This window comes from Apodemus sylvaticus, chromosome 2, assembly GCF_947179515.1.
Source record: "Apodemus sylvaticus chromosome 2, mApoSyl1.1, whole genome shotgun sequence".
Taxonomy (NCBI): Eukaryota; Metazoa; Chordata; class Mammalia; order Rodentia; family Muridae; genus Apodemus; species Apodemus sylvaticus.
This window is the reverse complement of record NC_067473.1, coordinates 154821852-154847142: the sequence shown is the minus strand read 5'-3', so window position 1 is coordinate 154847142 and position 25291 is coordinate 154821852. Positions and strand designations below refer to the sequence as shown.

The following is a 25291-nucleotide window of genomic DNA, read 5'->3' as shown; positions in this document are numbered from 1 at the left end:
GGACTCCACAGCCTTCTGTACACAGACCCTGCCAGAAGAGAGTTGATCTCCTAGGAGTATGGACACAGGCTTACAGGCCCATAGGAGAGACAAGCTCCAGCCCGAGAAAACAAGACCAACTAACACTAGACATAACCAGATGATAAAAGGCAAGCACAAGAACCTTACCAATAGAAACCAAGGGTACCAGTTCTCCCACCACAGCAAGTCCCAAATACCCCCAACACACCAGAAAAGCAAGAGTTGGATTTAAAATCACATCTCATGATGCTGATAGAGGGCTTCAAGTAGGACTTAAATAACTCCCTTAAATAAATACATGAGAACATCAGACAACAGGCAGGAGCCCTTAAAGAGGAAACACAACAATCCCTTAAAGAATTACAGGAAAACACAAAAAAATCAAGTTAAGGAACTGAACAAAACCATCCAGGATCTAAAAGTGGCAGTAGAAACAATGAAGAAATCACAAAAGGAGACAACTCTGGAGACAGAAAACTTTGGAAAGAAATCAGCATAAGCATCAACAACAGAATACAAGAGATAGAAGAAAAGAATCTCAGGTCCTGAAGATACCATAGAAAACATTGACATGACAGTCAAAGAAAATGCAAAATACAAAAGACTTATAACCCAAAACATCCAAGAAATCCAGGACACAATGAGAAAACAAAACCTAAGGATTATAGGTATAGACAAGAGCAAAGATTTACACCTTAAAGTGCCAGTAAATATACAATTTACAGACCACAGGAAGCTCAAGAAGAAGGACAACAGAAGCGGGGGTGCTTTGGTTCCTCTGAGAAAGAGAACAAAATACTAAAAGGAGCAATTATGGAAACAAAGGGTGGAGGACAGACTGAAGGAAAGGCCCCACAGAGACTGCCCTACCTGGGGATTCATCCTATAAACAGTCACCAAATCCAGACACTATTTAGGATGACAAGAAGTGCATACCGGAAGGAGCCTGTTATGATTGTCTCCAGAGAGGCCCTGCCAGAGCCTTACAGATACAGAGGCAGATGCTAGCAACCAACCATTGGACTGACCATGGGGTCCCCAATGGAGGAGTTGGAGGGCAGACTGGAGGAGGCAAAGCGTGGGAGGCCAATCTGTGGAAAACCAGACTTTCAACAGCCCTCACCTTGAGAATCCACTGACCTTGTGTTTTACAGCTAAACCACGCCCTTCTTCACACAAGGCTGATCAACTGGTTCTTATCCTGGCCAAACACCTGGGGTTGTCTAGGCAGAACCAGCATTCCAGAAAAGCTGCTGGATGCCACAGTCAGCATCTGCCCCATGACCTTTCCTCTTTCTGTGCTTTTAGCATTCCCCTCAGCCCCTCCCTACTTCCTCTCTAGGTGCCTTCAAAACTAGGCACTTTGCCTTTCATTAAAGAAGCCTTGACAAGACACCTTTTTTTGCTTGGATTCGCTTTTCTTTCCCGGCCATTTCTCTTTCAGGCCAGTCTTCCTCAACTCCCCGAATAACTAGGTCCCATGGGACAGGATAGCGAAGGGCTTTGCAGCCCCATGGGAAGAACAATGATTTCAGCCACCCAGACACCCCAGGAATCCCAGGGACTAAACCATCAACCAAGGGATACACATGGTTCCAACCAAAAGTGTGGCAGAGTATTGCTAAGTAGTTTCCAACCCAGTTTCCCAGTAAAGAAAGCTCAACTCAATCAGTTAACAAAACAAGCTATAAGCCTAGCTTGGGCAGATCTCCCACAACACTAATCTATTCCCATCTATATTATCCCATATAACTTGCAGTTTCTCCAGGCCATGAGTTCTCTCTCTGCAGCCTCTCCATTGATCCAACACAGCCCCCCAACTCTTCTCCCTCTTGTTTATCCCCCGTGGCTCCTCCCCTAGACTCTCAGCTCCTCCCACTTCCTCCTGCCCAATCATTGGCTCAAGCCATTATTTGATAAGTTAAGATGGGTAGAAGGTTCACAAGGCAATTCCTCATCTGCAGCCCCTCTGAAAAGTGGAAGTAGCATCAAAATACAAGCCCAGGGCTATCCACAACAGCAGAGGTATGCCTTGTCCTTAGTGGGAGAAGAGGTCCTTGGTCCTGTGAAGGCTCAATAGATGCACCAGTGTGGGGAAATCGAAGGGGGATAGGTGGGAGTGGGTCGGATGGAGGGATATATACTTGGAGCCAGGGGGTGGGAGGAGGGGTTGGGGGTTTTCAGGGAGGGGGGAAAGTAGGAAAGGTTTTAGCATTTGAAATGTGAATGAAGAATATATTCAATAAAAAAAGAAGACAGAAGAAGAGGTGGACTTAGTGCCTTTCCTTAAAGAGACTACTTCTGAGTAGTATCCACTGGCTACTTCCTACAACCCAGGTGTCGCATGATTTTAACCTGTGCCATGATTTCATTCATACATCCGAATTCAGATTGTGAAGGGCTAGCAGAATAGTTTGTTAGGTTGGAGTAAAATTGGCTTCTGGTTAAGAAAAAATAATATAATAATAATAATAATAATAGTAATAGTAATTAAAAAAAGAACAAACAAGCCAATCATCCAACATAACCAAATGATCTTTTTAAAAAGTAGCACTTCCAGGTTAGTGAATACTATGCCTGCTTTCCTCTTCTTTTTTTTTTTTTTTTAGACAGGGTTTCTCTGTGTAGCCCTGGCTGTCCTGGAACTCACTCTGTAGACCAGGCTAGCCTCAAACTCAGAAATCCACCCATCTCTGACTCCCAGAGTGCTGGGATTACAGGCGTGCGCCACTACCACCCAGCTCTGCTTTCCTCGTCTAGGGAGAAGATTTGGCTTAATTAGTCATGTTCAATTTTTCACAAAGATAAAAATGCTGTCTCAGAGGCTGCCACAGTTTTATTTCACAAAATAATTTACGAAACTGATACGTATCTGAACGTGTCTGAAATAGCTCAGAGCTGAGCAAGTTCTGCATATGTTTCTATTTGTCACCCTTATAAATTTCCTATGGGAAATGTTAGAAAAGAAGGAAGCAATTGAAAAGAAGGAAGAATTTCTCTTGTCGAAAGATACTAAAGTTTACTTACTGAAAGGCATTTTATAATATCTAATGATGAATACTTAATATTTCTCATATTTTATAGTAGGTATGTTCACACATCTTTTTAAGTCAGCACTGTAGCTAGTTTATCAAGTTGGGCCTTATTTTTTCATTTTTGATTTATCTAAGTCTAAAGCGTAATCCAGGATTTTTCTTAAGCAGCAGTTAAACAACACACAAAACAGGAATCACTGCATGTTGGTGGCTGTGGCTGTTGCTTTTCATGACTCACTAGAGTGAATAAATGAGGAGATAATCTGTAGAAAATTACAATGATTACCTACTTAATAATTTATCAAATTATCTCAGGAATTAAGAGTGAAGAATACATGGTTGTAAAGGGTTGGGTGATGGAATCTCTGACTTCTTGATGAAGGGAATAAACCACCAGATAAAATAGAACAAAATATTGAGATCCACGGTACAATAGAATGAAAATGGTTAGCACCATCCTGTGTAACTAAATTTGCTGTAACTATGACACATGTGCATGTGTATGCACACACACACACACACACACACATGCACGCATGCATGTGCACTCAAACACAAAATGGCAATGATGATAAGTAATGGAAGGTGTTTTTAACCTGCTTTGGATAATTATTTAACATATATCCTTTATATATACAGACAATATAGCAAATATATGCAATTTTACTTCTCAATTTAATGTCAATAAGGCCAAGATATACTAAAAAAAACAGAAAAACAGATCAAAAGAACATATCATACAGTGGCATGAGTAATTGAAATCTTAGGAAGTTGGCAGCAAAGCACCATGTGTACACAGATGGGTCCCTGTATAGTCGATGGTACATTGAAAATTCTCAACAAAAGTTCATTTTATAAGTGGGTGAAAATGCAAGGATATATGTGGACCAATGTTTTCATATGCATAACCATTTGTTTACCACTTAAATTCTGTGAACAACTCTTCCATTTGTACAACTTCCCAGCTATTCATGTGATGGCAGATAACAATGCAATCACATGCCCACGGAGAATATGGGATTCATAAGTGTATTTTCTTCATCTGACAAATTGCCGTCTGATTATCAGAGCAAGGGATATCATTCCAACCCCATCCAGTCTTTTTACGGTGATTTATTATAACACATTGTTCAGAGTTTTGGTTGGGCTCACCTTTGTGCCAGAATCTGAAAGGAAAGAAAGAGAGCATCAGGATGTTTCCTACAATAACACTTGAAAAGAGGAAGCAATCATCCTATTAGATGCTGGAAAAGCCTTTGACAAAATACAATACCACTTCATGATAAAAGTATTGGAGAGATCAGGAATTCAAGATCCATACCTACATATAATAAAAGCAATATACAACGAACCAATAGCCAACATCAGACTAAATGGAGAGAAATTCAAAGCAATCCCATTAAAATCAGGGACAAGGTTGCCCACTCACTCCCTATCTATTCAACATAGTACTGGAAGTTCTAGCCAAAGCAATTACACAACAAAAGGAGATTAAGGGGATACAATTTGAGGAGGAAGTAACAATATCACTACTTGCAGATGCTATGATAACATATATAACTGACCCCAAAAATTCTACCAGAGAGCTTCTAAAGCTGATAAACAACTTCATCAAAGTGGCTGGAAATAAAATTAACTCAAAAAAATCAGGAGCCATCCTATACACAAAGGATAAATGGGCTGAGAAAGAAATTAGGGAAACAACACCCTTCATAATAGTCACAAATAACATAATTTTGGTGTGACTCTAACCAAGCAAGTGAAAGATATGTATGACAAGAACTTCAAGTCCCTGAAGACAGAAATTGAAGAAGACCTCGGAAGATGAAAATATCTCCTATGTTCATGGATTGGTACAATTACTAGCATAAAAATGGCCATTTAACCAAAAGTAATCTACAGATTCAATGCAATCCCCATCAAAATTACAAATCAATTCTTCATAGAGCTAGAAAGAGTAATTCTCAAATTCATTTGGAATAACAAAAAACAAAAACAAAAACAGGATAGCAAAAACTATTCTCAACAATTAAAAAACTTCTAGGGGAATCATCATCCCTGACCTCAAGCTATATTATAGAGCAATCATGGTAAACACTACATGGTATTTGTACAGAGACAGGCAAGTAGATCAATGGAATAAAATTGAAGACCCAGAAATGAACCCACACACCTATGGTTACTTGATCTTTAACAAAGGAGCTAAAACCATGCAGTGGAAAAGAAGATAGCATTTTCAACAAATGGTTCTGGTTCAACTGGTGGTCTACATGTAGAAGAATGAAAATTTATCCATTCTTATCCGCCTTATATGTAGCTCAAGTCCAAGTGGATCAAGGACCTCCACATAAATCCAGTTAGGAAAAATAGAACAGAAAGTGGAGAAGAACCTCAAACACATGGGCACAGGGGGAAAGTTCCAGAACAGAACACCAATGTCTTATGCTTTAAGATCAACAATCAATAAACAGGACCTCATAAAATTGAAAAGCTTTCAGACAAAGCACATTATCAATAAGACAACATGGCAACCTACAGATTGGGAAAAGATCTTTACCAATCCTACATCCAACAGAGGGCTAATGTCCAAAATACACAAAGAACTCAAAAAGTTAGACTCCAGAGAACAAAATAACCCTATTAAAAAATGGGGAACAAAGCTAAACATGGGAGTCTCAACTGAGGAAACTGGAATGGCTGAGAAGCATTTAAAGGAATATTCAACATCCTTATTCATCAAGGAAATGCAAATCAAAATAACCCTAAGATAACCCACCTCACACCATTCAGAAAGGCCAAGATCAAAAACTCAGGTGATAGCAGATGCTGGTGAGGATGTAGAAAAAGAGGAACTCTCCTCCACTGCTGGTGGGAATGAAAGCTGGTAAAACCATTCTAGAAATCAGTCTTGTGGTTCTTCAGAAAAATGTAAATAGTTCTACCTGAAGACACAGCTACACCACTACTGGGCATATACCCAAAAGATGTTCAAATATATAACAAGAACACATGCTCTTCTATGTTTATAGCAACATTATTTATAATAGCCAGAAGCTGGAAACAACCCAGATGTCCATCAACAGAAAAATAGATACTGAAAATGTATTGCATTTACACAATGTATTCAGCTATTAAAAATTAGCTATTAAAAACTAGCTATTAAAAACTACTAGTCAGCTATTAAAAACAATGACTTCATGAAATTTTTAGGCAAGTAGATGGAACTTGAAAATATCATCCTTTGTGAGTTAACCCACACACAAAAGAACTTACATGATATTCACTCACTAATAAGTGGACATTAGCCCAAAACTTCAAATGCCCATGATACAACCAACTGACAATACGGTGCTTGGGAGGAAGGAAGACAAGGTATGGATGCTTCAGTCCTAAATTGAGGAGGGGAACAGGATGATAGCAGCATGTAGAGGGAGGGAGTCCTGGGAGAGAGGGAGGAGGAGGAAATAAGGGAGCAGTATCAGGTACAGGATGGGACAGGAGAGAGGAACAGAGGGTCAGGAAATGAAATAAAAATATGTAGAGGGGGATGAGGAAATGGGGATAACCACTGAACGGTCCCAACCACCAGAGAAACAAGAAGCTCTGAGGACCCAACAGGGATGACTTTAGCAGAGAAGGGGAAGATAGAAGCTGTAGAGACCACCTCCAGTAGTTAGGCATGGCCCCCAGTCAAGGAATGGGACCACACATCTCAAAGTTTTTAACCCAGAAATGTTCCTGTTCAAAGGAAGGACAGGGACAAAAATGGATCAAAAACTGAAGGAAGGGTCATCTCAGGTCTGCCCCACCTGGGCATCTATTTTGCCTGCAGACACCAAACCCACACTGTTGCCTTTGCCAAGAAGCACTTGCTGACAGGAACCTGGTGTGGCTGCTCCTTGGAAAGTTCATCCAGCAACTGACCAATGCAGATGGAGATGCTTGGAGCCAACCTTCAGACTGAGCTCAGGGACCCTGGTTGGGGAGCTAGCTGAAAGACTGTAGGAACAGAGAGGGATTGCAACCCAATAGGAAGAACAACATCATCTGGTGGACCACCAATTGATCACAGGGACAAGGCTACTAACCAAGGAGTGTACAGGAGAGATTCATGGCTCCAGATACATATGTAGCAGAAGATGGCCTTGTCTGACATCAGTGGGAGGGAGGCCCTTGGTCCTGTGGAGGTATGATGCCCCAGCATAGGGGGATGCTGAAGGAATGAGGTGAGGGTGGGGAGGATCTTTATAGAGGCAAAGGAAATGGAGGGGAGGGAGGTTGTGGGATGAAGGGGGGTGGCTTTAGAGGGTTAACCAGGAAGTGGGATATCATTTGAAATGTAAATTAATGGAATTATTAACAAAAACAAGAAAGAAAGAAAGAAAGAAAGAAAGAAAGAAAGAAAGAAAGAAAGAAAGAAAGAGAGAGAGAGAGAGAGAGAGAGAGAGAGAGAGGGAGAGAGGGAGGAAGGGAGGGAGGGAAGGAGGGAAGGAGGGAGGGAGGGAGGAAAGGAGGAAAGGAGGGAGGAAGGGAGGGAGGGAAGAAGGAAAGGAGGGAGGAAGGGAGGGAGGGAGGGAGGGAGGGAAGGAGGGAGGGAGGAGGAAGCAAGCCTGAAGATGAGGTTGAAATTTTTGAAGATCAGATTGATTTGTATGTACAAATCAAGGTTCTCCATCACACATCTCATATTTCCCTGGATAACAGGTCCCAGAGCACTCAGTGTTCTCTTAGCTTGATACTTAACTGTTCTTCCAGCACAAATCCCAGAGGATACTATTTCTTCATTCCTAGGTCTTGGTACCGGGGAACAATCAATCCATGGTGATTATTTATATGGTGAAAAGGTCTCTTATTTTTATGTTTTAATAAGCTTCCTTTTCATTTTACAATGGAGTTATTTCAGAGACTAGAGAACTAGATCAAATCTTAGTACCAGGTTGGGTACTTAGTACTTTGGTTGGTTACTTATCATCTACAATCTTCAAACTCAATTCCTTCATCTCTACCTGGAATATCTCAAAGGATTCCTGTGATAAGCACATGGGAGAGTAAAAGTTACTCCATTCCAGCAGTTACACCTGGGATGGAGCTATTTTTGCTTCATAACAGACAACTGGAACACCTGAAGTTTTCCTTATGCTACAGGACCCAGGACTTCTCTATGTAAGTTTAGACTCACGTGGCACTCTCATTGTATGGTGTCTGATCAATCCATTGCCATTGTCTATGACCAGCATCCAAAAGTCCTATAAAATAACCAGTACCAGTCGCCAGGATCCCGGTGATGAAATTCTAAGAGGAAAGAAAGATAGAGCTTTCAGCCTGGGCTGAGCACTGCTTTTTCTGTTATAGAATTTTTTCTAAGATCTTTTAAAAATTATTTTAATGATATAAAATTATAGGGCTCAGTATGATGCACATATGCAAATATATAATAATCAAATCCTACTTCATCTCTCTAGGCCCTTAAATATTTTTTAAATTTTAGATTAATATATAATAATTTTATATTGTAGATGGATATTGTGATATTTTTACTGTTTTTTTTCTGGTCACAGAGATGGGAATACAAAGGATCGAAGAATAGGAAACATCTCCCAAGAGGGCACATCTTCTCCCCCAACACCCAAAGAGTACACGTCTTCTCTGGATGATTGGGACACTGTTGAAGACATCACTCATGTTTAACAATACTAGAAACAATCCCTGTCCATGATCATAATGAATCCTCATCTCAGACTCATGCCTCTCTTTTCTTCATCAGCACCATTTTTGACAGTTGTACATGAGAGAGTTTTACACATCTAATCACTCTCCATTCAAACCTCAGCTATTTCATTTCTCATAGTGGATCGTGACCCTCCAGACTGTTTCCATGTACCCTTCTTGGTTAGGCAGTTGATTCTACAGGAAGCATTAGAGTGATGAAACCACAAACTGCTCTTTCAAGCAGAAGCATTTTGCCCTTCCCTCCAGCCTGGTGTGGTGTATTTCTGATGCCATGATTCCTTGGAAGTTGTTTAGTTGCACTTAGGCAGGACTAAGGTGTAGAAGGCAAAGGCTGAAGCAACCACTCCTGCCTATCTGCTGGAAAACCTTCTGCCACAGCACCACCACCCATGTCGACAAAACTCCCTCTTAGTAGAAGCTGGCAGACAGCCTGCTGGACCCAGACCCTGTTCTCTCCCAGGATGCACCTGCTCTTCCTGGCTGTGGATCACCACCAGATGAGCACCCATGTGGGAGCAGTTCTCTTTAGTCTTGTTCCAAGATGCCACCAAGCCACTCGAAATGAAATAGCAGTGGGAGCCAAATGGTTTCCAATCCTTTGGGCAACAGTGCCAATCTTTGTCTTTGGGGGAAGAAGGAAATGTAAATGCAAAGTAATAAAGTCATTTAAAGCTATTTGTATGCAGACACCATGTGGAAGCTGGAACTCCCAGACCCTCCCAGATGCAGCAGGAGCCCTTCTCCCATCAGGTGCCAAGAAACCCAAGTCTACCTATTATCACTAATGTCAGAGCCCTTTGTCCTACTGGAGTGGAATCAGAAGAAAACAGAAAAACAGAGTGCAAAGAATATTCAGACTCTCAGGACATAACACACAACAATCTGAGTAGCCAAAGAATAAAACTCACCATACCACAAACCAGAAAATTTCATTTTATATATATATATATATATATATATATATATATATATATATATATATATATATATATATAGTATTTAAACAATACAGTAATACAGATCAATAATCATGGCAGCAGCCGGGCGGTGGTGGCACACTCCTATAATCCCAGTACTCTGGGAGGCAGAGGCAGGTGGATTTCTGAGTTCAAGGCCAGCCTGGTCTACAGAGTGATCGTCAATCAGGGTTGAAGTCAGTATTTACTCACTAATTGTAGCATCCATGAATGCCTTTGTAAAATGCACATATAGGGGACAGTGTGTGTAAATGTGGGGTTAGAACAGTATCTTTATATCATCATGTGAAATCTTCTATAAATTTTAAAATGTTCCCACGGAGTCTATTAAAAGATTAAGTAATTTTTATTAATGACATAGGACTTTATTATCTTCTTCAAGATGGACATGTATGCATAAATATATATGTGTGCAGAGATGGTTCAGAACTGAGCAGAAACTAGAGAAATATAGTACCATTAGAGTGCTTTTTACAAACAAAACTTGTATAAATAAATGGAGATGTACATGTCAGGTTGTCTGATCTGATATAAATGTACATGTGAACTCCACTGCTTGGTACAAGTAACATGGGGATCTACTAGAACTATCAGACAACACAGGCAGACATCCCCCTACTCAACTGCAGAGTTGCTAGCCTGTAGAATAGGTAGGGAGTCCACTTGTAGAATCTCTCACTCCCTCGGTTCCCACAAACACAACCCTCCATCATCCCTCGCCACTACAACCACCATTTTACCTTGTCCTAGCTGCCAACTCCAGAGGCTATCCCCTGCTCATGTGCAGGCCACCCCAGCCAGAAAAAGAGTAAACAAACTCAGGCTGGAACTCATTGCTGGATTAGAGGCCACATCAGGTGCCAGAAATCCAAATAGATCTCTGGCCCTTGGACCTTACCCATTCTCTTAGTACACCCCAGACACTATCCCAAATACCTGCCTCCTCCCCACTCTGTCTCAGACCAAAAGTCTAGCTCCCAACACAGGCAGAGAACCTCTACTCAACCACAGGTCAGTTAGACCAGAAGACCAGAGAGGAAACAGGAACTAAGGAATAAAACACCCACCAAACAAAGACAAACTCAGAAATGGGCACCTAGACATTTAATCAACCCCAAACCAAACACCTCAGCTGTGAGTAAGAATGCAGACGGGAAGCGCCAAGGCAATATGTCACCACCAGAGCCCAGTTATCTTACTATAGCAAACCCTGAATATTCCGACACAGCTAAAACACACACACAAAAAAAGACCTCAGACCCAACTTTATGAAGATGATAGATGCCTCAGAAAATCAATAAAAGTCCCTTAAAGAAATCAAGAGAAAGACAAACAGAAAATTGGAAGAAATTAATAAATCCCTTAAAGATAGCCCCAAAAAACGAAGAAAAAACAAACTGATGAAGGAAACAAAAAAACTGTTCAAGACCTGAAAATGGAAATAAAAAAGAAAACACAAACTGAGGGAATCCTTGAGATGGAAAGCCTAAACAGGAACTAACTACAGACACAAATATCAACAACCAAATACAAGAGATGGAAGACAGAGTCTCATGCACTGACGATAACAATAAAAGAAATAGGTAACTTTGGCCAAAGAAAATGTTAAATCTAAAAAATTTCTTACAGAAAACCAAAAAATCTAGGAATTCGTGAGAAAATTGAACCTAAGAACAGGAATAAAACAAATAGATGAATTCCAACTCAAAGGCCCAGTTTTCCTAAGCTAAAGAAGGAGATAAGTATAAGGGACAAGAAGTATACATAATAACAAATAAATTGAACCATTTAAAAAAGATCCCCTCCATTCCCTTCTCAAAAGAGAAGAGGAGGTTCGCCTCGGTTCCTGCACTGCACATGAGCCAGGAGTCCCCCTGGCAGGCGGGCATTGGCAGTAGGCAAAGGCAGTGGAGAGGAAATGGTGGGGACCATAGCGGACACCACTGAACCTGAATGACGCCTATGGGCCGCCCAGCAACTTCCTTGAGATCGGCCTGAGCAACCCGCAGACCTCAGACCATGGGGGTCGGCCGGGACCACTTCACCACCTGCGAGATCAGAGTCAAGACAAATCTTCCTATCTTTGAGCTGAAGGAATCTACTGTTAGAAGATACAGTGGCTTTGAGTGGCTTCAAAGTGAACTGGAAAGAGAGAGCAAGGTTGTAGTTCCCCTCCCCACCCTACCCCACCCCCACCACCCTCGCAGCCCCCCCACCCCCCCTCCACCCCCCACCCCCACTCCCTGGGAAAACATTTTTGCGGCAGCTTCCTTTTAGAGGAGACAATGGAATACTTGATGACAATTTCATCGAGGAAAGGAAGCAAGGGCTGGAACAGTTCATAAACAAGATGAAATTATAGATAAAAGCTATACTCCATCTAAAATAAGACAAGCCTGAGTTTGGCAAGAAGAAGCAAAACCCGAGACCATTAATGATTCATCCACACCAATGAAGAAGTTGTAACTAACTTAGCATGCTGCGCAGACACTGGTATAACACGCCCTGGGTATACTAACACTCACATGCTGTCTTCCACTCTGCTTTGGCAGTTGACAAGAGTTAATTTGCTTTAGTGAAACTCCCTCACTCCAGCCTTTCTAAGTAGCTCTTCCCCTGTGTCTGTGTGCACACTACCCCACAGCCCCTAGAACCTGCAGTGTCCTGACTAAAGCCTCACTTGCTCTCAGTTGCAGTTTCTGTGTCATGTTTACTTCTTGAATCTGATTGACTAGAATATTTCTCCCCCTACCCCTTGATGTGTGATGTCACAACCTGGTCCTAATTTATGTGCAGAAGCACAACACCACTTGTCTCCAGTGCCACACATATGAGGTATGTGTGCAGAATGTGTCTTCTTTCTGGCCTGCAATCCCCCTTCACATGAAAGATTAATGAAGGAAATCTTTATATTCTGAATAAAAACAAAATCAATATACCCAGAAGACTCCCCACCATGTAATAAGGATACATGTTCTACTATGTTCATAGCAGCCCTATTTATAATTGCCAGATGCTGGAAAGAACCCAGGTATCCCTCAACAGAAGAGTGGATGCAAAAAATGTGGTATATCTACACAATGGAGTACTATTCAGCCATTAGAAACAATGAATTCATGAAATTCTTAGGCAAATGGATGGAGCTAGAGAATATCATACTAAGTGAGGTAACCCAGACTCAAAAGGTGAATCATGGTATGCACTCACTAATAAGTGGATATTAACCTAGAAAACTGGAATACCCAAAACATAATCCACACATCAAATGAGGTACAAGAAGAAAGGAGGAGTGGCCCCTGGTTCTGGAAAGACTCAGTGAAACAGTATTCAGCAAAACCAGAACGGGGAAGTGGGAAGGGGTGGGTGGGAGGACAGGGGAAGAGAAGGGGGCTTACGGGACTTTCGGGGAGTGGGGGGGCTAGAAAAGGGAAATCATTTGAAATGTAAATAAATTATATCGAATAAAAAAAAACAAAATCAACTTTATTTACTAAAACCATTTGTCTAAAATTTAAGTTGTTTTCAAATAAAAGTTGAAACACAAAAAAAGAGAGAAGAGGGAAATGTAATGGAGGGAAGGTATGCATGAAGGAGTACTGGGAGGAGACAAAGGGCTGATACTGGGCTGTAAAGTGAATAAATAAATATATTTTTAAAGTATTAAGAAGATGCAATATATGAATATCTATGTTGTAATTAGAAATTACATGCTGTTCTGTAATGAAATCTATGTGTGTGATATTTCTTTGTGTGTGTATGTGTTATTTTTTATAATACTGAATATAAATATTTTTTTTTGTTTTTTTGGGTTTTTTTGAGACAGGGTTTCTCTGTATAGCCCTGGCTGTCCTGGAACTCACTCTGTAGACCAGGCTGGCCTCAACTCAGAAATCCGCCTGCCTCTGCCTCCCAGAGTGCTGGGACTACAGGCGTGCACCACCACCGCCCAGGAGTATAAATTTTTAACACATCCAGTTCTTCAGAAACATAATAAAGCTCTGCACTAGCCTTAAAAAAAATGTCACCACATAAGAAGGAAATCACTAAACATACAGAACAAGAAAGAATATTAAAAGCTACAAGGGGAAAAAGGTTAAGTAAAAAATAACAGGTATACCCTATTTTTCAATGGAGACTCTAAAAGTCAGAGGGGCCTGGACCACAGATGCCAGCTCAGACTGCCACATCACTATAGTAGTCACTTTCAATCACTGTATATGAAGCAAAATATTTTATGACAAATTCCAATTCAACTAATATCTATTTATAGATCCACCTTTACAGATGATACTAGAAAGAAAACTCTAACCCAAGGAGGTTACAAGCATGGAAACAAAATGAATACATAATCTCACACCAGCAAAACCAAAAGAAGGGAAGTATACATCTTGCATCCTAACACACACACACACACACACACACACACACACACACACACACACACACTAAATCCCTAAGTAAAGAAATAGGAAAGATCTCGCACTAGCAACTAATAGCACAACTGAATGCTCTAGAATAAAAAGAAGTAAACACACCCAAGAGAAGGAAATGGGATGAAATAAAGAAACTGAGAACTGAAATCAACAAAATATAAATAAAGACGATACCAAGAATCAATGAAACAGAGTCCTGGTTCTTTGAGAAAGTCAACAAGAGAGACAAACCCTATCCAAACAAAATAAAAGATGGAGATAGAATATCCTAATTAACAAAATTAGAAATAAGAAGGGAGACATAACAACAGACACTGGGGATATCCAAAGAATCATTAGGTCATAGTTTATAAGCTTTTAGTCTACAAAATTGGAAAATCTACAAGAAATGGATAATTTTCTAAAGAGATACCACTTACCAACATTAAATTAAGATCAGATAAACAATTTCAGTAGACCTGTAGCTCATAAGGAAGTAGAAGCAGTCATTAAAATTCTCCCAACAGAAAAAAAGGCCTAGATGGTTTTAACACAGAATTCCACCAGACTTTCTAAAATGAGTTAACACCAATACTCCTCAAATTATGTCACAAAATAGAAACAGAAGGAACATTGCCAAATTCATTTTATGAGTCCACCATCACCCTGATGCACAAATCAAACAAAGATCTAACCAACAAGAATTACAGACCAATTTCCCTCATGAACACACATACAAAAATATTCAATAAAATGCTTGCAAAGTGAACCCAAGAAAACATCAAAAAGATCATCCACCATGATCAAGTAGGCTTCATCCCAAGGATGCAGGGTTGGCTCAATACATGAAAATCAATAAATACAATCCAACATACAAACAAGTTAAAAGAGAAAAAATAATCATCTTCATCTTAGATGAAAAAAATACCTTTGACAAAATCCAACACCATTTTACAGTAAAAGTACTAGAGGAATTAGAGATATAAAAGACATACCTAAACGTAATAAAGGCAATATACAAAAAGGATATAGCTAGCATCAAGTTAAATGGAGAGAATTTAAAAGCAATTCCAGGAAAAGTAGGATCTGTAGAATTAACATGGTAAAATTGGCCATTTTGCTAAAAGCAATCTACTCATTAAATGCAATCCCTATCAATAATCCAATTCAATTCTTTATAGACCTTGAAAGGAAAATTCTCAACTTCATATGAAAAACATAAAATCCAAGCAAACTAAAACAATTCTGAACAATATAAGAATTTCTGGAGTGCTGCCCTTCAGCTCTCCTGCCTCATCAGAGGCTGTTCAAGGGGCCTGACAATGGGAGCTCGCACTCACAGCTATGGGACTGCAGCCACGGGCTGTGTCTACATGGGCACTGCAACCACCCTGTTCAAGATGGACAAGTTGGAAGTCTAGAAGTTGTTTGCCTCACCCAAAGTGTGAGACAAAGCCCTGTGGCAAATAAATGTTATATGTGTATCCCTGGGAGGGGTAGAATTTCTGGAGGTATCATCATCCCTGATTTCAAGGTGCAGTACAGAGCCATAGTAATAAAATCCTCATAATATTGGCATAAAAGCAGACACACTGATCAATGGAATTAAATGAAATCCACACACTTATGGACACCTGATTCTTGAAAAAGAAGCCAGAAATACACAATAGAACAAAGAAAATATCTTCAACAAATGGTGCTGGTCTAACTGGATGTGTGCATGTAGAAGAATGCAAATAGATGCATATCTGTAACCTGGGACAAAACTCAAGTTCAAGTGGATTAAAGACCTCAACATTAAACCAGACACACTGAGCCTTATAGAAGAAGACATAGGGAATAGCCTTGAACACACTGGCACAGGAGACAACTTCCTAAACAGAACAATGATAGTATAGCTCAACAACTAATAAACAGGACCTCATAAAACTTAAAAACTTTTTCTGTTAGACAAAGGACACCATCAATAGGACAAAATTGTAGCATACAGAACAGGAAAACATGTTGACCAACTCCACATGTAATAAAGAGCTAATATATGCAAAATATATAAAGAACTCAAGAAGCTAGACATCAACAAACAAAAAAAAAATCCAGATCTGAACAGAGAATTCTCAATAGAGGAACATCAAATAGCTGAGAACCCCTTAGAGAAATATTTAATAACCTTAGTCATCAGGGATATGCAAGTTAAAACTACATTAAGATTTCATCTTATACCCACACACCTATGGTCACTTAATATTTGACAAAGGAGCTAAAACCATCCAGTGGATGCCAAGAAATGCTTGCTGAAAGGAGCCTGATATGGCTGTCTCTTGAGAGGCCCTGCCAGGACCTTACAAATACAGAGGCAGATACTTACAGACAACCATTGGACTGTGTATGGGGTCCCCAATGGAGGAGTTAGAGAAAGGACTGAAGGAACTGAAGGAGTTTCCAACCCCATAGAAAGAACAACAATATCAACCAACCAAATCCCCCAGAGCTCCCAGGGACTAAGCCATCAACCAAGGAGTGCACATGGCTCCAACTGTATATGTAGCAAAGGATTGTCTTGTCAGGAATCAATGGGAGGAGAGGTCCTTGGTCCTATGAAGACTCAATAGATGCCCCAGTGTGGAGGAATTGAGGGCGGGGAGGTGAAACTGGAGTAGGTAGAAGAACGCCCTCATAGAAGTAGGGGGATGGAGGATGGGATAGAGGGTTTCAGAGAGGGGGGGGTAGAACCAGGAAAGGGGATAACATTTGAAATGTAAATAAAGAAAATATCCAATAAAAAAACAATTTTATCTTATACCCATTAGAATGCCTAAGATCAAAAAACTCAGGTGAAAGCTCACACTGGTAAGGATATAGAGCAAGTGGAAAACTTCTCCCCTGCTGGTGGGAGTGTAAACATGTACAGCCACTATGGAAACCAATATGGCTGTTCCTCAGGAAATTGAAAATCAATGTACCTCAAGACCCAGATAAACAAACAGTCTTGGGCATATACCCAAAAGGTTCCATCCCACCACAAGGATACTTCTTCACCTATGTCCATAGCAGCTGTATTCATAATAACTAGAAACTGGAAAAAACTAGATGCTCCTCAGTGAAGGATGGAATTTTTAAAATGTGGTACACTTGCACAATGGAGTGTTGCTTTGCTATTTTTAAAATGACATCATGAAATTTGCAGGCAAATGGAAAGAACTAGAAAAAAATCATCCTGTATAAGGTAACCCAGACCCAGAAATACAAACATAATATGTACTCACTTATAAGTGGATATTAGCTGTTAATTAAAAGATAATCTTAGTACAATCCACAAACCCAGAAAGACTAAATATCAAAGGGCAACACAAGAATCTCCTTGGGAAGGGGAAATATAACAGATCTTGTGTGTAGACTAGGGGGCAGGTAGAGAGTGAAACAGGAAAGATCAAGCTGGGGGTGGGGGACAAGAGTGATACAGGGAGAGATGACTGGAATTGTGGGATTTGGGGCAGCAATGTGGAAACAATGCAATGGAAACTCCCTGTAATCTACAAGGGTGACCCTAGAAAAGACTCCTATCAACGGGTGATACAGAGCCCGAACTGTCTACCTTCTGTAACCATGCAAGGCTCTCAGAGATGGGACTGGGACTCCAACCCAGACACAAAACCTTTGACCTACAAATTGTCCTGCCTTCAAGATGTGCTGAAGTGGTACAGAACTTGTGCGTGTAGCCAACCAATGGTTGGTCCAATTTGAGGCCCAAGCCACAAGAGGGAGCCCAAGTCAAACACTGCCTGAATGACCAGGAACAAAGATTGAATAGCCCAGACACCTGGGATAGAAGCCAACAAAACTGGGGGGAAAGGGTCAGAGAAATTATTCCTCAAGATTTTCTGCTATACTCACAGATCCTTGCCTAGCCCAACTGTCATCAGAAAGCCTTCGTCAAGCAACTGATGAAAACAGATGCAAAGACCCACAACCAAACATTAGACAGAGCTTGAAGAATGTGAAAAAAAAGAGAGGGAGGAAGGATTATAGGATCCAGACGGCTCAAGAACACCAGGAGAACATGACCTGTGAAGTCAACTAAGCAAGTTTCATAGGGGCTCACAGAGACTGAATCCACTATCATAGAGCCTCCACAGACCTGCACTAGGTCCTCTGCATATGTATATATATAATTTTATGTTATATATATATATATATATATATATATATAATCTTATGTTATATATATATATATAATCTTATGTTATATATATAATCTTATGTTTTATATATATATATATAATCTTATGTTATATATATAATCTTATGTTATATATATATAATCTTATGTTATATATATAATCTTATGTTTTATATATATATATATATATAATCTTATGTTATATATATATAATCTTATGTTTGTCTATCTTGACATTCTTGTGGGACTCCTAACAGTAGAAAGGGGTTGTCTCTGACACTTTGCCTGCTTTGGGGACCATTTTCCTTCTGGATTACTTTGTTCAGCCTTGACATGAGGTCTGGTTCCTAGTCTTACTGTAACCTTTTGTGCTGGGTTCTATGGATATCCCTGGGAGGCCTCGTCTTTTTTGGAAGGAAACAGAGAAGATCTTGGGGAGAAGGGAGGTGGGAGGCTGGGAGAAGTGGATAGAGGGGAAATGGTGATTGGGATGTAATCTATGAGAGAATAAGTGAAAACGACAGAGAGAAATGAGAGAGACAGAGAGAGACAAAGAGAAAAAGATTTATGTGAAACTATTACACTCTATAACAGCAACCACTTAAGTACATTAATTCTTACCTTCCATGAGTGAAGCATTTTTTGCGCAGTACAATTCATTGTAAATTATATCTTTCATAGCTTTTTTTTCAAGAAGTTGAGAGTACTTTTGAAAATAAACTAGAAGAAAACAAACAAAACCACTCATTATTCATGATAGAAGTATGCCTTTCTATGTTTTTAAATGCTGGTACAAATATCTAGAACATCCATATTGCAGAAGTAGGCAAAGCCTGACTACAATCCCCATCACCCTATAGTCAATGGAATCCTCAGCCTCCTAATTTGAAACCACAGGTACTTTGAAGAACTCAGAGAAACATGAGTGACTTAAAAGGCAGGGTTGGTCCATTATCATGGCTCTAAAAGGAGTAAGCCATACCTTCAATGCTGGGTATAAGATGACAACGCCAATTCTTCAAGGAGATGAAGCAGAGATAAATATTCATATTTAAGGATATAAACTACCTTCTTGTTGGGAGGAAAGGGGTTTGCTAATTCTGAGTAGCTATAGGTTATTTTAGAATGAGAAGTAAGAAAAAAACTAACCAGTATCTACAGGGCATTGCTTTCTTCCTTAACTCGCATCTTTTCGACTGAGTTGCTCCTCCATGTACCACACACTCACTCACTCAGAATCAAACTGACTGGCCTCTCACTCTACATCTGAGTTTCTTCACTTTCCTGCCTACGTCTTTGTCCTCCTTATCCCATCACTTTTGCTTCCTCTATTTCCCTAACACCAGTTCTGAAATGGGTCATCAGTAATATCCCAGCGCACCCATTGGCCTTCTTGGTATTAGAAGTGAACCAAGTTCTCTTTCCCTCCAGCCCTTGAACCACTGCTCTGTCGGGATTTGCCTCACCTTTTGCCCATCAATTTTGTCTTTTGTAATCTCTTCTCCCTCCATCCACCCCTTCAAAATGTCACACTTTCTACAGCCCTATCATTATGCTTCCTTCTCATATAAATCCTTCCAGAGCGATGTCATGTATTGCTTGTCATGTGATTGTCATGTCTTGCCTGCTGTCTATTTGTATGGTATTTTTTTATCACTAAACACAAACATATTAGGTTCAATTCAATATGCCTAAAACTAAAGTCAACATCTAACCACTTAAATGTATAACTTATCATATATTCTCTACCTCTTTGATCAACTTTGTGGTTGCTGAGTTTTCATCATAAGAATATTAAAGTCATATTTTATTTCTTGGACCCCTTAATCCCTAGATCTCAAAATGCATCTAGCAACTATTTCCTTGGTCCTATAATCCTTATATCACAAAGCTGCCTCCTCTCATGTTCTCTAGACACTTATTACCAGATTACAAATTATCCCTCTCATTTATGTGTTTGTCCTAGTAATTCTATTTTCAGATTCCCATGAAAATACCATATATAACCTCAAAATGGCTACATGAACTCTTTATTTGAAACAGTACAATGTTCTCCATGGCATTGGTGGTTCGCAAAAGAATGACCACAATTTTTAACTTCTCTGTCCATACATCATTGCAATGTGATTTTGCACGCGCCACAGTTAAAATTTAAAAAAAAAAATGAACTCTCAAGTGTGAGCTGGCCATGAGGATGTGCAAAATGAGCTCTGAACTACTCTCCAGTTAAATGTGCCTGGCTCAGGGCCATGCTAACCCTTGGAAACCTCCAACTGCCCTGTAACCAAGCCCAGGCCCTCATAAGGACTCACATAAAAGTGAGCCAGGCTGTCAGTCACTCCAGCTGGCCTCCTCTTTCTCAGAGCCTGAGGTTCCTGGACTGGTAACTGACCACATACACATGCCTAGGCTCAGCTAGGACCAGAGAAGCCACGCAGTGGATATTAGCCAAAATTGCCAAACCATGAGAACATAAGATAAATAAGTACATGTATTAGCTCATTACATTTATACTGACATATTAAGTAGAAAAGAATAATTGATTAAAGAACACTCTTTAGGAGAAATAACTGATTTTTATAAGGGGGCATAACATGGTCTCTGCAACCTGCTATGTCTGCCTAGGGAAATGGTACTTCAATCACTCATGCTTCAGTTTCACCCCTCTGTGGCATTCTTGGTACCCACAGTTTTAGGTGTCACCTCTTCCAAAAAAAAAAAAAAACTCTATCGGCACAATGTTTCACAGACAATGTTGCAGATACTAGTTCATTTTTTATGTAATTTTTTTACATAGCCCAGGATAACTCCACACTTACTCTCCTACTGTCTAACACCCTGAGTAGCTGGGATACTAGGAGTATGCCATTATACCTGGCTAGCACTGATTCATTGACTTTCCTCTAAATTTCTTGAGAACAAAGTCTGTGTTCTTCCTGGACTTTGCCTGACATATCGGCTGACATGCATTAATGTATGCTATTACCATCTTATTACTATTACATTATTCTGAGTGAACAAATAAATGAGCGAACACCCTAAATATACTACTTTTCATGCATTTTTAAATTTTTCATACATTCTAAAATCTTTGATGAACAGAAATCCATCCATTAGATTTCTCATAATACTAGGAATTAACTGAAGAGCTCTTCTTAGATAATGTCTTCCAAGCTCTTTCTTGTCCACAAGCTCACACTAGATGAAGCAGCCCTATACACATACAGCTTGACATCCTGATGCAAATGAGAAGGTGTAGATTTGACCTCCCAGTCTATTAAAGACAGCAATCCACATAGTTCACTCCACAACAGACACTCATAAATATGATTCAGTTTCTGTACTGAGAATGGATTTCATTTTTCCCAAGACAACAGCTAAATTCAAGGACAAAGGGAAAGTCACAATGGAATCCCTTGAATTAATTTCCCCCCGAAGAATATTTCTTCTTCATATTTCCATTAAATGCCAACAGCTACAGTGGGCCCTCTCTTCATCTAAGGCAGACATGACCCCCTGATGTGTGTGGGATACTTACTGATAAAAGAACCTAAGAATGTAATTGCCAGCAGCAGGAGAAACACCGTCAGGGATGTAAAAAGCAGTGAGGGGGAACCAAGCTTACTTAGATGGTGGATACGTTTCTCACTGGGAGCTAGAAGAAGAAGCACATTCATTTCATGAGAAATAAGTTCCATCCTTGTTTCTTCTTTTCCACACTCCTCTTCTCCCTTTTTCTCTAGGACATATAATTTACTAATAGTATGAACACTACAAGTAACAGAAAAATAAAAGCACGAACTTAAACTGTTGAAATAACTGGTATTAATATTTTGAGATCTGAGAAATATTTTGAGTATATATATATATATATATATATATATATATATATATATGAAAATACTTGGTTCATATCCTTTCATGGAGGGATGTGTGTGTGTGTGTGTGTGTGTGTGTGTGTGTGTGTGTGTGTGTAGAGAAGTGTAATAAGCCGAGATTTTACCGTGTAGTACTGGATGGTCTGAAACTCATTATGCAAGCCAGACTGGGGACAAATCTCGGTGATCCTCCTGCCTCTGCCTCCCCAGTGGGGAATTAGACCAAACCTGGTCCTTACACTAAACCTTAAAGTATGTGCATATAAAGTGTTTTCCTGCATGATGACACAACATAAATACTGCCACCTGGACTACGACTTTTCTTTACATCAGTACTGTAAATATATTTTCATTTCACTGCATTTTCTTAGTGTTCTTTATTATGGATTCAGCATTGTATACTTAAATAACTTCCAGACTGCCAAAACATTAAAGTCATATATACAATAACATAAATATTTCTAATCATAGTCCATCACTTTAGCATAAGGTCAGTCTGCTAGCCACCATCACATGGCTGGAAACTTTCCTGGATGTAGGTACTGTTTAATAGCAGAGCAACTACCTATCAAGTGAGAGGTTTTGCTCTGATCTACAGTATAAAAGAAAAAAGTTCCTTCAAGATCAAAAACTCCAAACACTGAAGCGGTTTTCATGAAGTTACAGAATACTGTCAAACATAGAGAGAAGAGCTCAGTATTAAACAATATGATTTAATTTTCAGAAAAAAATACATGCATTTGTGGCCATTTATATAGAGCAGGAAATTCAGCAAGATTCAAGGAATAGTTTCTGTAAATGACAAGAGCAAAAACCAAGCCAAGAAAGTTTTTACTTTCCACTATACAACTCTACAGCTCTTCAAGTCAATCTACACACAGTTTAAACAGCTGAGACTCCAGTTAAATACCTGAAGGGAGCACTCAAAGAATCATTCACAGATAACACCTAACTTTGTGAATGGCCATTCCTTTATCCTCCTGTCTACATTAAGTACAGACGGGTTTTTGTTTTGTTTTACCTGCAGGACATTTTGAGTAGGTGCCCAAGGAGCTGGATTTATTCCTGATCTTCACTTCTGCGTAAGTGATTTCTGAAGCCATATCAAGAAAAAGACCTCCTGCCTCCCTCAGAAAGTACAACTCGTTCCCTCTCTAAGGCTGTGCAGTATGTGAAAACCAATCACAGCAACAAGTTGTCATGTCACACAATTGTATGAAAGAAGAGGCATGTCTTACAAGTATAAACCACATGAGAACAAGAAACCACAACACGGAATCACTCAAGTCACACAGGGGAGATGCAACTTCTTAATACAAGAAAATAAGAATTGTAGCCCTCAAACCCAATCAGCAATGTATGCAAGCACTACAAAGTGGGAACTCAAAGGGGGAAGAAAAGAAATAGGAAGGAGAAGAAAAGAGGAACCATGCTACTAGAGAGCTCTGTCCTAAGACACTCACAGCAAACATAAATTCGTGCAGTTCTGTATGCAATCCAGTTTCAGGAAAACCAGACAACATGAGCCGACACTTAAGGCACGACATTGATTTTGGCTGAACAGGCAAATTGTGATATCACATCCTAGAGGACCATTGGCCCGCACCATTGTGTTGGTTCCCACTTTTCTCTCAGCTGCCTACAGTGTGGGGAAGGCAAGACTCACATCCTGTTTCTTCTGAAGCTGCTCCTCTGAGCACTCTGCCTCCTGCCACAGGTTCATAACTAGCTGCATGGGCACTCTGCTCACTTTACTACTGGCCACATCCAGAGCTCCTGAAACAGCTCTGGATAGTAGCTGTGGGAGGACTCTGTCCTCTCCTTGTTCCTCTCTTCTCTGAATCCTATGTTACTCAGCATGAGCTAAGTGTTCACTGCACTGTTGGAGAATCAAGGGGGTCACAGAGGACAAGAGGAGACACTTACATTAGCTGCTGAAGATGGGATGATTTGAGTCCCTCCCACAGACATCTTTCAGCTCATAGTCACATGCTCAGGCTTCAGTTCTTCCCAGTACTTCCCCACTTAGAATCTTCCCTAGCTACTCCCATGCTTTCACACATAATAAGCAAAGAGGATGTGCATGCATAAGAAACATGCAGTCTGTTTTTATTGGTTTTCTCTTGCTTTTGTATCCAAACATACTGAAAAACATAGGTTTACACTAGAACCCCCATTTTATTTTATATTTTATTTTATTTTATTTTATTTTATTTTATTTTATTTTATTTTGTGAATAATAGCATTTATTGTGGCAAAAAAAAAATGTCAAGGAGAAAAGCTTGTAGGATTTTATTACAATTCCTGGAAGTTAGAAATATTCTTTGTTTCATCTTCTTTTACTTGTTGGTCTTTAGAGAATTCTCCAGTTTCAGAATTCTAACCATTTTGGCTTTCAGATACTTTTAAAGTACAATAGGTCTAGTGAATTTTATCGTGCTATAATTAGACCAAAGCAGGAAAATGTTTTACTTAGACTTTTTAACTAATTTTTTTAAAGTTGCATCTATAATTTATTTTTAATTTTTTTCTATATTCTTTGTTTATATTCCAAATGCTTTCCCCTTTCCCAGTTCCCCCCTCCCGGTATGTCCCATAAGCCCTCATCTCTCCACCCATTCCTCAATCACCCCCTCCCATTTCTCTGTCCTGGTACTCCCCTACAATGCTGGATCAAGCCTCTCCAGGAACATGGCCCTCTCCCTGCTTCTACATGAGAATCATTTGATATGCTAATTGTGTCTTGAGTATTCAGAACTTCTGGCTAATTAATATCCTCTTATCAGTGATTGCATTCCATTTATATTCTTTTGTGATTAGGTTACCTCACTCAGGATATTTTCCAATGCCAACCATTTGCCTAAAACTTTCATAAATTAATTGTTTTTGTTTTGTTTTGTTTTTTATTTATTTTTTTATTCGATATATTTTTTATTTACATTTCAAATGATTTCCCCTTTTCTGGGCCCCCACTCCCCGAAACTCACATAAGCCCCCTTCCCTCCCCCTGTTCTCCCATCCACCCCTCCCCACTTCCCTGTTCTGGTTTTACCCTATACTG

The 25291-nt window shown here is 39.8% G+C and overlaps 1 protein-coding gene across 1 annotated transcript; it reads right to left on the bottom strand.

Annotated features, from left to right (window-relative positions):
- Nucleotides 1-3712: 3712 nt before the first annotated feature.
- On the bottom strand, nt 3713-23457 carry LOC127679164 (C-type lectin domain family 4 member A-like). Its single transcript, XM_052174795.1, has 6 exons — nt 23252-23457; nt 21891-22007; nt 18974-19072; nt 9254-9408; nt 8236-8348; nt 3713-4222 (listed from the first exon to the last, which is right to left on the bottom strand). The coding sequence occupies exons 1-6, from the start codon at nt 23331-23333 to the stop codon at nt 4078-4080; spliced, it is 711 nt and encodes a 236-aa protein (XP_052030755.1). The 5' UTR covers nt 23334-23457; the 3' UTR covers nt 3713-4077.
- Between the last annotated feature and the right edge of the window lie 1834 nt (nt 23458-25291).